This window comes from Odocoileus virginianus, unplaced genomic scaffold (assembly GCF_023699985.2).
Source record: "Odocoileus virginianus isolate 20LAN1187 ecotype Illinois unplaced genomic scaffold, Ovbor_1.2 Unplaced_Scaffold_4, whole genome shotgun sequence".
Taxonomy (NCBI): domain Eukaryota; kingdom Metazoa; phylum Chordata; class Mammalia; order Artiodactyla; family Cervidae; genus Odocoileus; species Odocoileus virginianus.
In genome coordinates, this window is record NW_027224266.1 from 4469280 (window position 1) to 4482336 (window position 13057).

Sequence of the window (13057 nt, forward strand, 5' to 3'; positions counted from 1 at the left end):
ATGCCTTCTGGTCTGATGTAAATTATGTTTCTGCAACAGCAAATGGCAGGTGGCCCTGTGTGGGAAGCTTCTGGAAGGAAGGAAGCTTTGGGAATCATACAGTGATGGTAGCAACACCATCCACACTGTATATGTGTGGAGTGGGGGCTCTCTCTCCCCCTCATCTCTGAGCATCTTTTCTTCTACTCAGCCCTTTTCTCCTAAACTCCAGCTCCTGGAGACAGACAGCAGGGGCAGGTCTCTCTGTTCATTACGCATGCGTTAAATTGCCAACTTCAAGATTCAGGCTTAAATAGTATCCTTTGCATAATAGCTATGACAACATCACCCAGAATTAACAGCTGAACAAATAAGTCTTTTACCCTGCTGTATCTGTTGTCCAGGTTTCTATTGAGAGAGAAATGGCATTTTTAGGTTTAGTCCTGGCGGCTAATTACCAGGATGCTTTATAGCAGTGGTTCTCAAATTGTGGTCCTTGGACCAGCAGGTACAGCATCACCTTGGGAACCTGTTTGAAATGCATACTCTCAGGCCCCACCCCAGACCCAAAGAATTGGAAACTCTGGGGTGAGATCTGAAATCTCTGTTTGGACAAGCCCTCCATGGGATATCCACTCAAGGTGGGGAACCACTGCTTCAGAGTATGGAGGCAGTTAAATGGTACTAGTTAGTCAGGATACACAAAGGCTCTTCAGGTCCACCAATTCACTGATCTATCTAGTCAGCATGGCTCTCAGACCAGCAGCAGCAGCAGCGCTGGGAGCGTGTTCAAAATGCAGAAGCTCAGGCCTATTGTCTCAGACCTACTGAATCAGAATATGAACATTAATAAAATTCCCAGGGAATCTGAAAGCATATTCAAATTTGAGAAGAACTGCTCATTTTCCCTTAGCCTGAGGTTAGTTTCATTTGAAGAGTTTAGGTGCAGAGAATCAGGAAGGCTGAGACATTTTCTTTGGTGGATTTGATTTTGATCCTAAATAATTGTAGATTTCTTTCCTAACCCTTTGAAAATAAATTGTAGAAAAGGGAAGATGGGGAAATGCACTGACCTAAATGGCTAAAACCCATAGTCAGCAAAATTTTCCATTTCACAGGTCTTCATAATTATCACTTTGCCTGGTTCTCCTGGTCTCTGGCCATTCTATAACACACTCCTCCCTTTGAAGTGCTTGCAGATCTACTTATGTGAGCGAGATTTCCCAGGGAAGCACTGTGGTCATGTAAATTAAGTGAGAGGGGAGAGTTACTGACTCTCTCATCTATGTTTCGGGAGAATCCCTTTCTAGCATGCGGCCTGTGAAAAAATAGTGAAGAGAACCTTGACACAGGACCCCTCAGCCTCCTAGAGCTTTTCATTCCAAAGATACTTCCAGACAGGAAGTGAATGCTGCCTTTTTGCGCAAAGCCCTGGCAAGCATGAAGAAGAGGTTCTGAGCCCTGAGAAACCACCTAGATGAGCTGAGATGCAACCTGCCCATCTCCACTGACAGGCTCTGCCCACCGATGAACTTAGGAGCTGTATGCTCAGCATACGATGGATCCAATCATGTGTAATGACTCAGATGGAGTCATTAAAGACCAACAAATTGCCAATCTGAGTATTGAGAATGTAGATTGAGCACCCATTATTGCCTCTTGGATCAAAAGAAAAAAAATGCCTATGTGTATTTACTCAACAGGCAATAATAATGGCTCTGAAAGAGCTGGCATATATGCAGAAATAACAGCCATTTTCAAAGCAAATACAAATGATGGTAACACACTTACAGAAGGAAATGGTTATGCAGTGCCTTCACATACGTTATCGCACTGCACCCTTCACCTTGAGTGGGTGTGCCGGATGCTGTTACACTCAGTGCAGATAGGAACCTGCTTCTCGGCGAGGTTAGGCTACTTCTGCAAAGTCACAATCCTTAGGAGAAATGGGATTTGAGCTTGGCTTTCCAGATCCAGTGCTGTGTTCACAACAGCCAGATCTGAGCCCTGCTCCTCAATGTTGTGCTCCACTGACCAGCAGCATCATCAGAGAGCTTGTCAGAAATGCTGAACTGCAGCTCCTACCCCAGGCTGGATCAGAATCTGTATTTTCACAAGATGCCCAGGTGATGTGTGGGCATAAAGCATCTGAGAGCAGCCAGTCTTTACTCACTATGACCATTTGCCTACATGCTGTATCAAAACTAGAATAAAAACAGGAGACAACAATGTAGAACTCGAAAAGTTAAGGTATTGAACATCTGAAAAAAATTTTTTTGAGCATTTATGCTCGTTGTTTAGTAGAGATGCATTTTTATTGAGACAGTTATAAGAAACTAACAAAGCCATGGTATTTGACAAATTTGTGGAGCCCATGGAAGAATGGGCAAAGGAATCTCACCTTGAATGCTGAGAAATGAACAGTTCTAGTGAGATGGTTGGATAGTATCACTGACTCAATGGATCTGATTTGAGCAAACTCTGGGAGATAGTGAAGGACAGGGAAGTCTGGTGTGCTACAGTCCATAGTGTTGCAAAGAGTTGGGCATGCCTTAGCAACTGAACAACAAGTGTGTCTGTTAAATTCACCAGAAATACACTGATTTTTGTACCAGCATCATTTTTTTAAGTTTATTTCTAAGAACAAGTCTTTCTGTTACCCTGGGCTCCCTCTTGAAAAATGAAAGGCTGAATGATATCACAACAGTGATCTCTTGAACTCTGATGCTAACAGCTATGAAAACCACTTGTCCTGGATTTTTTTAAAAAAAAATGCATTTCATGTTTCCATTTGAGTATGGGTTTGGCCAGCGGTTTTGGAGACTTCACTGTATGCAAGTAAGGATGTGTGTAGTGGAGAGCGGACATTTGAGGGAGTTTGCTGGGAACTGCAGAGTGCTCTGCCCTCCCAAATGGGAATGGACCCCTGGAGACCAAGGTCAAGTTTACACCTTGCCAAACTACTTGAACCAAAAGAGGTGTTCAGGGTTTGGGCTTGGTTTTTCTTTATATGAGTTTCTCCTCATATAAAGTAAGTGTCAGCAGATCCTGAGGCAGAATGGATGCTTATTGCTTATCATCAAGTTTGAAACCAAAATTTATCAAGGATGAGAAATAAAGACAGATCTGAAAAAATCACATGGTCATGCTATCTGGCAAAATTATATTTGAGCAAAACAAATGAATAGGGAAGGCATAGCACATTCTATACCCTATGAGCCATCAAGCAGCAACAATTTATTAAGCACCTGCTGCACACTCCATGCTATACTGGTTTCTAGGAGAGATTTGGGTGTATAAGACATGGTGCTACCCTTGAAGAGCTTTATGATGTTGCTTAAGAGAAAGTATCATATGACATTACAGCAAATTATATGAAACAAAGTGAAAGTCACTCAGTCATGTCTGACTCTTTGCGACCCCATGGCCTATACAGTCCATGGAATTCTCCAGGCCAGAATACTGGAGTGGGTAGCCTTTCCCTTCTCCAGGGGATCTTCCCAACCCAGGGATCGAACCCAGGTCTCCCACATTGCAGGCAGATTCTTTACCAGCTGAGCCACAAGGGAAGCCCAAGAATACTGGAGTGGGTAGCCTATCCCTTCTCCAGGGGATCTTCCCCACCCAGGAATTGAACCAGGGTCTCCTGCATTGCAGACAGATTCTTTACTGAGCTATCAGGGAAGCAAATTATAAAATACTGTCTAATTAAGCATTAAAGAATGTGGATACAACTGAAAGACAGATGGATTTAAGGGGGGGAGGGAGGGAGCCCTGAATTTGGGAAGGCCTCATAAAGTAGGAGGCATGTAAGTCTGACCTCATGATAAGGAGTGTATACATTTCTAGGGGAGAAAACAAGGCAGGTATGTGTGTGAAGAAGGGGGCTGTGGGAGGGGAAGAGGGGCTGGACACCGGCCACTCAAGTGTGGGGGCCTGCCTTATAAAACCACACATCCGGGTGGTGTCCAGGTCCAGCCTGGAATCCTCTTTATCACCATCCAGTGGCAAAACTGAAAATGGCAGTTACCTATCAAAATTCAGGAATAACTGAACAGCTATGCTGGATGATTCTTGCCCAGAAGTGAGGAACACCCCTTAGCCGTGCAGGCCCTACACTCCTAGCTGTCTCTCTCTAGATGGGTTGAGATGCTCTCAGAGTCCCACCCACATTCTCTCCTCTCACTCACCTCTACAGGTCAGGGCCACTCACCGGGAATGCCTGCAGCTCTCTGCCTGTGCCTTTCATAAAAGAGCAACCACAAAAACAATTCTGATTACAGGGACACATGTGGCATCTGGGATTGCTAGAGACTATTTCAGGTCCCAGATCAACTAATGGCAGCTGGAGATGTGGCAGGGGATGGGGGGCAGGTGAACAGCCGGGTCCTTTACCCACAGCTGAGATAAGTTAGACAGAAGTTATCCAGCATCTCCCAGAGTTCCCCAGTGAGGCTGGGCACCGGGTGCTCACAGTGGATGCTTGTTTGAGAACACTCTCTTGACTGGCTTCCTGCTACTCTCTACTTCATGTCCTCGCTTCTTTGTCAATGTTTTGGGATATCACATCCCAAGGCGGCACTCCAGGCCTCACCTTGACCGTATCTGAAGCCCACAAGGTAAACCTAAAGTAAAGACCTAACAAAGAGGATCTTTCAAAACACCCCAAACAATATTCTCAGGAGGACTTCTTAGAGAGCACGAAGATAAAAATAGCTTCTCTGCTCCCTCACTGCCTTTCTTTTGTTCAAAATGTGACTTCTGGAGTCAAAGGTATGACATATTATTCAGGGCTTCCCATATGAAATAACAACTGGTGTTGATTTCCTTTTTTTTTTTTTTTTGTCTTTTAAAGGTTAGAGATTACTCACCTCCCCTGCTGGTCATTAAATCAGTCTGGCAGGATTCCTCGGAAGTTCTGTGGCCTTCCGGGCATGTGGCGGCAGCACAGGCAGGGCTGCAGACAGGCCTGCTTGCTGTGATGTGCTAGCAAGCAGGTGACTTCAAAGGTCTGCTTCAAGCCTATCTCAGGTATCACTTGGGGCTCACACTGAGCCCCAAAGTCAGGTACCAGATGGCGTATACCACAGAGTCACAGCTGATTAGATCCCCGAGCTCGTGTGCCAGGGAAGCTGCAACCTCTCAGGCAGGAAGCAAATAACTTCTGTTAGCTTTCTTCTCCTTCTCTTAGTTATTATCACAGGAAGTTACCAGCTAAATGCTCAGCTACTGTAGTAGGGTTGTAAGTCTGGTGAATCCTGAGAGGTTCAGTCTTTGTGTTCATTAAAAAAAAAAAAAAGCTTCCTTCTCTAACTCTAATGTGGCATCTGTCAAGATACTCTGAGCCATTAAAAAGGTGGGCTTCCTCTCACACGACAGCTTTATATTTAAATTCCAGTTTAAATTAGCAGTTTACCCAAAGTTTGTCCCCAGTGCTTATCTACAACAGGAGAGTAAAAGATGGCAACCTCAAATCTAAATGAGACAAACAGCGTGGGCACTTGGAGGATGCGATTCACACACATGACATGTGCTTAGAAGTCAGACAACCCTAGAACGATACTGAACTTGGACTTTTCGGAGGCACCTTCTATGAAATGCAAGGAGAATGAAACGAGATCTCACCTTCCCCTTACTTTGCTCCTGGTGCAGCAGACACATACACACGCCACTCTCTCAGGCCTGGCCTCAGTCTTCTCTAAGAGTACCTGCCACTGAAGGGACTTGGGCTACCCAAAGCATCGAAGTATCTGTCACCAGACAAAGCACCCTGAGATTCCAAGAGCACATTCCAGCATCAGTGGGGGTGACCTTTAAGGTGCCTTCCAAACCCAAGGGTCTTCCATCTCTGTCCTCTGGATACAAGCCCTTCCTTTGTCACTTCATGTTCAGCAAAGCAAAGCAGCTAGGCCAGGCAATAAAGTGCTGCCTTCTGCCTCCTCGGCAGGTCACTGCTCACAGTGGGAGCTTACGTACCATCAGGAGAAGCCGGGCCTACTGGGTGATGGCCAGGACTGGGGGCCAGGCCTGCCAGTGATAGACACTCTGACCAGTCTCAAGGCCAGCTTTACCATTCGGGCAGTTGCACTGCACTCAGTTCCCTGGGTTCCTCTGGAGTGGGATTTGGACCATAAAGGACAGAGCTGTACCAGAGCAAGATAGCTGTCTCTTGGGGAATGTTACGCTGGCAAATCTGGTCTTTGCCTCACCACCCATACGAGCATGTCCTCAGAGGTTGTACTATTTGTCCCCAGTCAAACTTCTATAAAATTTTTGGATGTGAACTTCTCTTTGGCATTTTTTCATTTTACATAATCAATGCAGATGAAAAAATCCTGACAGAACAAAAGAAATATACAAATGAACCCTTTCAGGCAGGACTTGGGACCAAATGATTCTTTGCTGTGGGAAGTGGCAGGGGGCTATTCTACACTCAGAGGATGTTTAACAGCATCCATGACCTCCTCCCACTAAACGCTGGGAGCAAGTGATCCCCAGATGTGAGCTAAAATGTCTCCAACCATTGCTAAATGTCCCCTGCAGGGCACAGTCACCCCTGGTTCAGAACTACTGCCTTAGAGATGATTTAACAGCGTTAACTTCTGAAACTGTTACAGTCAGGGAGATTTGGAATACAGTATAGAAGGTTTGGAATACAGTAGAGGAACTTCTTTATGTAAATATCATGAGTCAATATTTCAGGCTTTGAGAGGCATGGGCCATCTCAGTCTCATATTATTCTTTGTTTTTGTTTTGTTACAATTTTTTTAAAATGTAAAAATGCCTAAGCTCAAAAAAAGGCTGGCATTTGCCGATCCTTAGACTGGAGAGAAAGAAATGATGGCGCTTCCTGTAATGATTGAAAGTGCTGAGACAGTATTTGGAAAAACTGGGATCTTGATCCAGCTACCAGGTCTCTGTGACACTGAGCTAGCAGTTGTGCTGCCCTTCGGTGGAAAGCTTGAGTTAAGTAGTTCCAAGTTAAATTCTATTAATCTCATTTTGCAACTTTTTTTCTCCTTAGTATATTTAAACATAAAAAGTTTACATAAAATAGACACTCGATAGTTGAACAAAATGAGATTCCCCAGTAAAAGAAAGAATGTCTGCAGAGTGAGTACGTGACCTCCCCTTGGTTTGGAGTCAAACAGCCTATGAGGTTCTTCTGAAGAAGAGGACAAGATGTGAGGGAGATGCCCCTACCCAATCTCAAAACTGAGATGGGTTTTGATATGACTACAGAGGTGATCTTGGAAAAAGAGAAAGGAAGGATGGTATCTTAGAAGAAGAGAAGCCTTAGAAGCTGCCTGTAAAGTTGTAAACATAAAAATGTCATTTTGAAAATACCTTTCAGAGTAGTTCTGGTGGCATTTTCTTTGCCCATCACGTAAACATCTGAGCAGATGGGGGCAGATCCCTTAGACAGTTACTGAAGGTCTGCCATGTGCTGGGGACTGTGTTAGTGAGCACTGGGGTTTAAGCCACCCCGACCTGGCCCGTGAATAGCACTCAAACAGGAAATCGCTGTGTTCAAGCATCCAGAGATTTTTTTCCCCTAAAATATTCTCTCTTTGTATAGCTAATGATAAATGTATTACTTTGGGCACGTGGACTTTCTATTAGTGGATTTCCATTGACACGGGGCAGCTTCAGTCAAGAAAATGTCCTTATGATTCTACTGTTGCTGTTAGATGGGGATGAGATTTTGATCGAATATATTTGGATACCAGAAACATACATTTTAAATCACTCAAGGAGTTTATTATATGATAGTGAGAAGAGCAGTGGGCTGGGAGTCAAAACCCTGGGTCACAGTCCTGGTTCTGTCCTTGTTGTTTTTGTTTTTTTTTCTATAGGTAAGTTGGTTAATTTCTAAGGAGCAGTTTTCTCAACTGTAAAATGGAAGCACACCATTTTTCCTGCCTGCCTACCCTTCGGTGTTTGCTCTATTTAAATGTATTACAGGCTTATAACTAAGCTGTTATAAAGGTGATATCATTATTAGAAGGGGTAAGCTGAACTGGTTCTTTATACAGATGATCCTGGAAGAAATCAAGTACTGTCGTAGTCACAGCCAGATCAGTTACCAACTAGGACTTGCTCACACTTCACTTCAGGTATTCAGAAAGAAGCATGTCCATATAAGCCCGTGAGGCACTACTCTGAAATTTGCTGTGAGATGAACATTCTGGATTTTCTGTTAAGATATCATAATGAGTTAAATTTAATCTTCTAGCAAAGAATGAAGACTTTTGAAGATCAACATATATTTAAAAGGGTTCAGAAATTAATGGCTGGCCTCTTACCAGCATCATCAGGCCCCACCTACTTTCACGCCAAATTATATCTTTGCTTTGTAGCTTTCAGATGAAACCACTGCTAGGGAGAATCCCTCTTCTTGTAGTTTGTGGTCAGATTATACACTGCAGAGGTCAGTGTATGGCAGTCATGTCACTTGCATGAATTTGAGAAAGCTCCTCCAAGGCAGATGAGCTGAGTTTGCAAATGTGGATTATTTTCTTTTTCTGTGATGCTCCCAATTATATTGGGTTGGCCAAAAAGTTCGCTCAGATTTTCCTGTAGCAGCACACTGAAAACCCAAATGAACTTTTAGGCCAGCCCAGTACTGTATAAAACATCAAACTGGGTGTTCATTTTTTGTCATCATCCCTTCCTCAGTCTGTTTTACATCAGAAAGTAGCTGGACTAAAATTCCAAGCAGGCTCACCTTTCATTGCATAGGTACACCCTCAGAGCCCGAGGAGGAGTAAATGACACAACCCTGGGAGCTACTTCTTCAGTTTTGTCACGGGGCCTAAGAAAGCCTCAAAGCCTGGTTCTGCGTTGCCCACTTTACTTCCACCGTGATGTGATAAAACAGGCAGGGGCCAACTGGTGTTGTGTACAATGTTAAGTGTCAGGTCTCCTTGATGCCAGCAACAAAGCATCAGAGTAACACCAGGAAGGGTAGAAAACAGTGCCTCTCACTCCTAACACCTTTTATAAAGGACTAATCTTTCATGTCTCTTATAGAAAAAGAGAGCGAGAAAGTCAGTGCTTGTTCCTACACTTTACATTACCATGACCACCAAGGGTCCATTTTTCTGGCCCCCCGGCTCCTCACCTACCACATAGAGAGGTTGGATATAAGAAGAAAACAATGGATATATGAAATTGAAGGCAATTCCCTCAGTTGCCCGAGTCTGGGTTTTCATAAGCTCTGTGAATTCATTTTCACCAGAGAGCCATCAGCTAGAAATGAGTTCTCACCACTATTCTACTTGGATTGATCTTCCCCAGAAACCTAGAGCATGAAAAAACACCCCATTTCTTAAAACAATTCACTCACAAGACCACAGTCCTTTAAAGTTGCCCTTTAGTTATGAAGCAAAGCCAGCCTCCCTGTCTCTCCACTCCCAACTTGCTCTTCTAATATGGTTTTCTGTCCTGAACAGATCAAAATCAAATCCGAGAGAAACAATCCAGTTGAAAAGAGATCTGACATGCCTGTTGATGTCTCATTAACCTTGAGAGTGAGCATAGCTGGTGACTGCCCATCACAGTTGCATGACGAATTGTTAGGGGAAATAAAAAGCCAGTGGAACCATCACCTCAAAAAATAAAAACAAAGAGAAGCATCATTTAAATAGATCATCAATCAAAAAATGGAGCAGTTTTCTAACTGTCAGGACTGGCTAAAGTATAGTTTCCTTAAGCCTATGGTGAAATTATTACATATTTTCTGGGAAAAGCATTTGTAGCAGTATTTATGTGTGTGTCAAAATACATTAACTGAAGCATGGGGGGGCACTTTGATGTTGGGAGTGTAATCATCAGAAAAGCGGACAACTCAGGATTGATGTTACTAAGGTTCTGTGATGAGTATGTGCGATGATGTGTGTCCTTAAAAATATCACGAGCCACCCAACGTGGGAAGGTCCTAATTCCATTGAGTCTCTACTCAGATTCCCCTCATTACTAATTACTGATTGATGTCAACAAATAGATGGTGGAAAATTATAGAGGAAAAAGAGCTTGTCTCTAGGGGGTTACCTGCAGAGGGAAAGAGAAGGAAAGAGTTCCCTGGGCTCACTGGCTGACTCCCGGTGGGAGAGGTAGATTAGAAATCCACCCAGCCTCCAATCCTAGATCTGGACCCACACAGGACTAGCACCTTCCACCCTTCCACGCCAGGGCTCCAGCCGGGACTGGTTCCTGTGTGCCCTCCCCAGAGGAGGACCTTCAGTAAACAAGACCCAGAATCCCCACCAAGACTGGGATGGAACATTCTAACCAATCTTGACTTTTCTTTCCTAAGGTCTTCACTTTTCCATCTCCAGTCCTCACTCTTCTGCTTTTCTTGGGAACTTCCTGAAAGTTAGCACCATTGACCTCACTTTTTACACCAAATTCTCACCCAGGGATGTGGCACAACCTGTTTCTCCCAGTGTCACCCTTTAAGCAGCTGCTTGGTTTCCTGTGCTCTTGTCACGGCCACACAGCCTGGCTTCTGTCCTCACTCTCTTGCTCTGACCCTCACCCTCACCCCCAAACACACCCACATACAAATGGATCAGTGAACCCCCTCCTCCCCTTTCCCAGAGAACTTTTTGCATCTTGAAGAAGGAGAGCTACTGTGAAATATGAACCGACTGCGAATTACAGACATCATTTCCCACTCGGGAAGACAGAGATGGCCACCTCGCCCGGGGAAGAGGGGAAGAGGGCAGCCCCTGCTTTCCGGGAGCACACTTCTTCTTTACCATCCCGCTTCACATTCCTTGGCCCACTCACAGCCCCTCGGAGCAGCCTTCTCCAAAACACTCCACTCCCTGACTGGAGCAAGGAAGAAGAAACGAGGACAGGGGAGCAGGCTCTCTGAATCCACCCCCCCGCCCCCCTCCCAGAGAGTATTTTGTTTTCAAGTAGTAGGACTTTCTAGAATGTCTTCTCTAGTTGGGCTCCTTCTGGCCCAGTTACCCCACAGCCTCCCCGCCCCCAAGACCACTGCATCCAAAACAAGCGCACCGATCGCAGCACGGTGGCCGTCGCCGCCCCAACTGTTGCAGCGACTGCCGGGGTGGCGGCGACGGCGGCCAGGGCCGGGCCGGGCCCGGACACTACCCGTCCGGGAGGCTGGGAGGCTCCGGGCGGCCTTCGAGGGGCGCGCGGTGCAGCAGAGCCCCTGCGGCAGTCGCCTGGGATGGGAGAGGCGGCGCTCTCAGCCCGGACCCCTGCGCACAGCCAGCCCCACCGCGGCAGCGGCGCCGGCAGAGGCTGCCCGCGCCCGCCCCCCTCTCACCTTTAAGATCAGGTCGGTGTGATGCTGGTCCAGCATGTTGGCTTTCTGGAAGGAGGTGACGATGACCCGGCCGTAGCGCCCAGGGGTCTGCAGGTCCGAGTACAGCCGGTGCTTGGAGCGGTTGACCGGGAAGAGGCTGTTGACGAGGTTGCGCTCGATCTTGGCGAGGCTGTGCTGGGGCGCCAGCAGGTGCTCCACGCTCTCCTCGACCTGGTAGCGGCTGAAGCTGGCGCCGAGCAGGATGGAGATGAGCACCGGCGCCGAGGCGAAGAAGACAGGGTGACTGGCTATGAAGTGGCCGAGCCGGGAGAAAGACGTCCTCAAGCCCCTGTGTAGGACCTGCCGCAGCATCCTAGAGCAGAGCGGGCGCGGGAGGAGGGCGAGGCGCACGCTCGGCGCGGGCTCGGGCGGCGGCGGCGGCGGCGGCGGCGGTGGGGGCCCGCGGCGGCGGCGGCGGCGGCGGCGGCGGCGACGGAGGCGAGACCCGGTGCTCTCCCGGAGCCGCGGCACCACCATCGGGGAGTCCCGCGCCGCGCCTCGGGAGGGTCCCCTCGGGCCGGAGACACGCCCTCCTGCCCGCGGCCGCGCCCGCCCGGAGAGCCCCCCAGCTTGGCGGCCTCCGCGCCGCCCCCACCCCGCCCTACCCCGTGCGCCCTCCCCACCCCCCGCCGCCTCCCCGCCCGAGGGGCTCCGCGCGGCGGGGCAGCGTCCCGGCTCAGCGCGGGAGGGGCCCGGGGCGGCCCCCGCGGCGCGTCATGACCCCACTCACCCGACCCCCGAGGCCAACGACGGGGTGGCGCGGGGAGCGGCGGCGGCGCTATCGCGGGGAGACTCTGCGCGCCAGCCTAGGAACACGAGGACGGAGAATTCCAGGCTACACCCAGTCCCCTCCCCTCCCAGCACTCCCCTCCCCTGGCCCGGCCCGCCGCGCGCGCCCTCCCCTCCCCTGTCCTCCTCCGTGGAGACCCAGAGACGAATAAAGAAATGGCCCCGATTTTCCAAACAAAAAGTAAAGAGTTGTCCCGGGGGGCGTCGGGCGGACGGGCTCAGAGCCGAATCCCCCCCAGAGACGGAAAGGAGGAGGCTGAAGACTGCGTGCGCCCCGGCTCTCGCCAGGCTCAGGTGGTGGCGCGCACTGGCTGGTGCGGAGAGGGGGTGGGGAGCGAAGACGCTCGAACGTGGAAATCACGCCTCCTCTCAAGTAAGAGCCATTTAAAATATCCCCAACACTGCAGCTTCCGCGGGACCAGAGTCCGCTTGTGCGTCTGGGACACGTCCACTCTGAAGGCGCCTGTAGAGAGTCTCCTCGTTCTCCATGAGGGTCTCTCCAGAGTGGGTTAGACAGTTGTGCGGTGCGCCCCTCAACCTCCCCGCCCCGACCCCAGTAATAAAAGTGGCTGATAACGGTGCTCAGTCCGTGGAGCCGCCGGTCGCCAGGGCTCTGGCGCTGCCGGACTCCCGCCTCTCCGCACTGCCTCCTCCTCCTCTCTCTGTCGTCACTGGCGGGTCTGGGGGACCTGGCGGGGCTGGAGCGGGCGCCCCTGCGGGCCTAGAGTGTTTGTGAACAGCTGGTCAGGGAGTCGGTAGCGTTACTCCCCTTCTCTCCTCCACCCTGCCCTCTCCTCCTCAAACGCGGGAGTGTGGGAGTGGGGGACACCTTAGCTCAGACCTGGAGAGCTGTGGTCTCCGAGAGTGCCGAGCCGCAGGGGGCGCGGGGGAACCCGGCGCGCGGGGGCGGGGGGGCGCCGACAGCTCGGCAAAGTTGGGCGTGTGCTT

The 13057-nt window shown here is 48.8% G+C and overlaps 1 protein-coding gene across 1 annotated transcript in view; it reads right to left on the reverse strand.

Annotated features, from left to right (window-relative positions):
* Positions 1 to 11710, reverse strand: part of PTCHD1 (patched domain containing 1) — a 54542-nt gene extending 42832 nt beyond the window's left edge. The window contains exon 1 of the mRNA XM_020874628.2: positions 11282 to 11710. Within this exon, the coding sequence (XP_020730287.1) occupies positions 11282 to 11632 (351 nt within the window). The 5' untranslated portion in view covers positions 11633 to 11710. The remainder of the gene's footprint in view (positions 1 to 11281) is intronic.
* Between the last annotated feature and the right edge of the window lie 1347 nt (positions 11711 to 13057).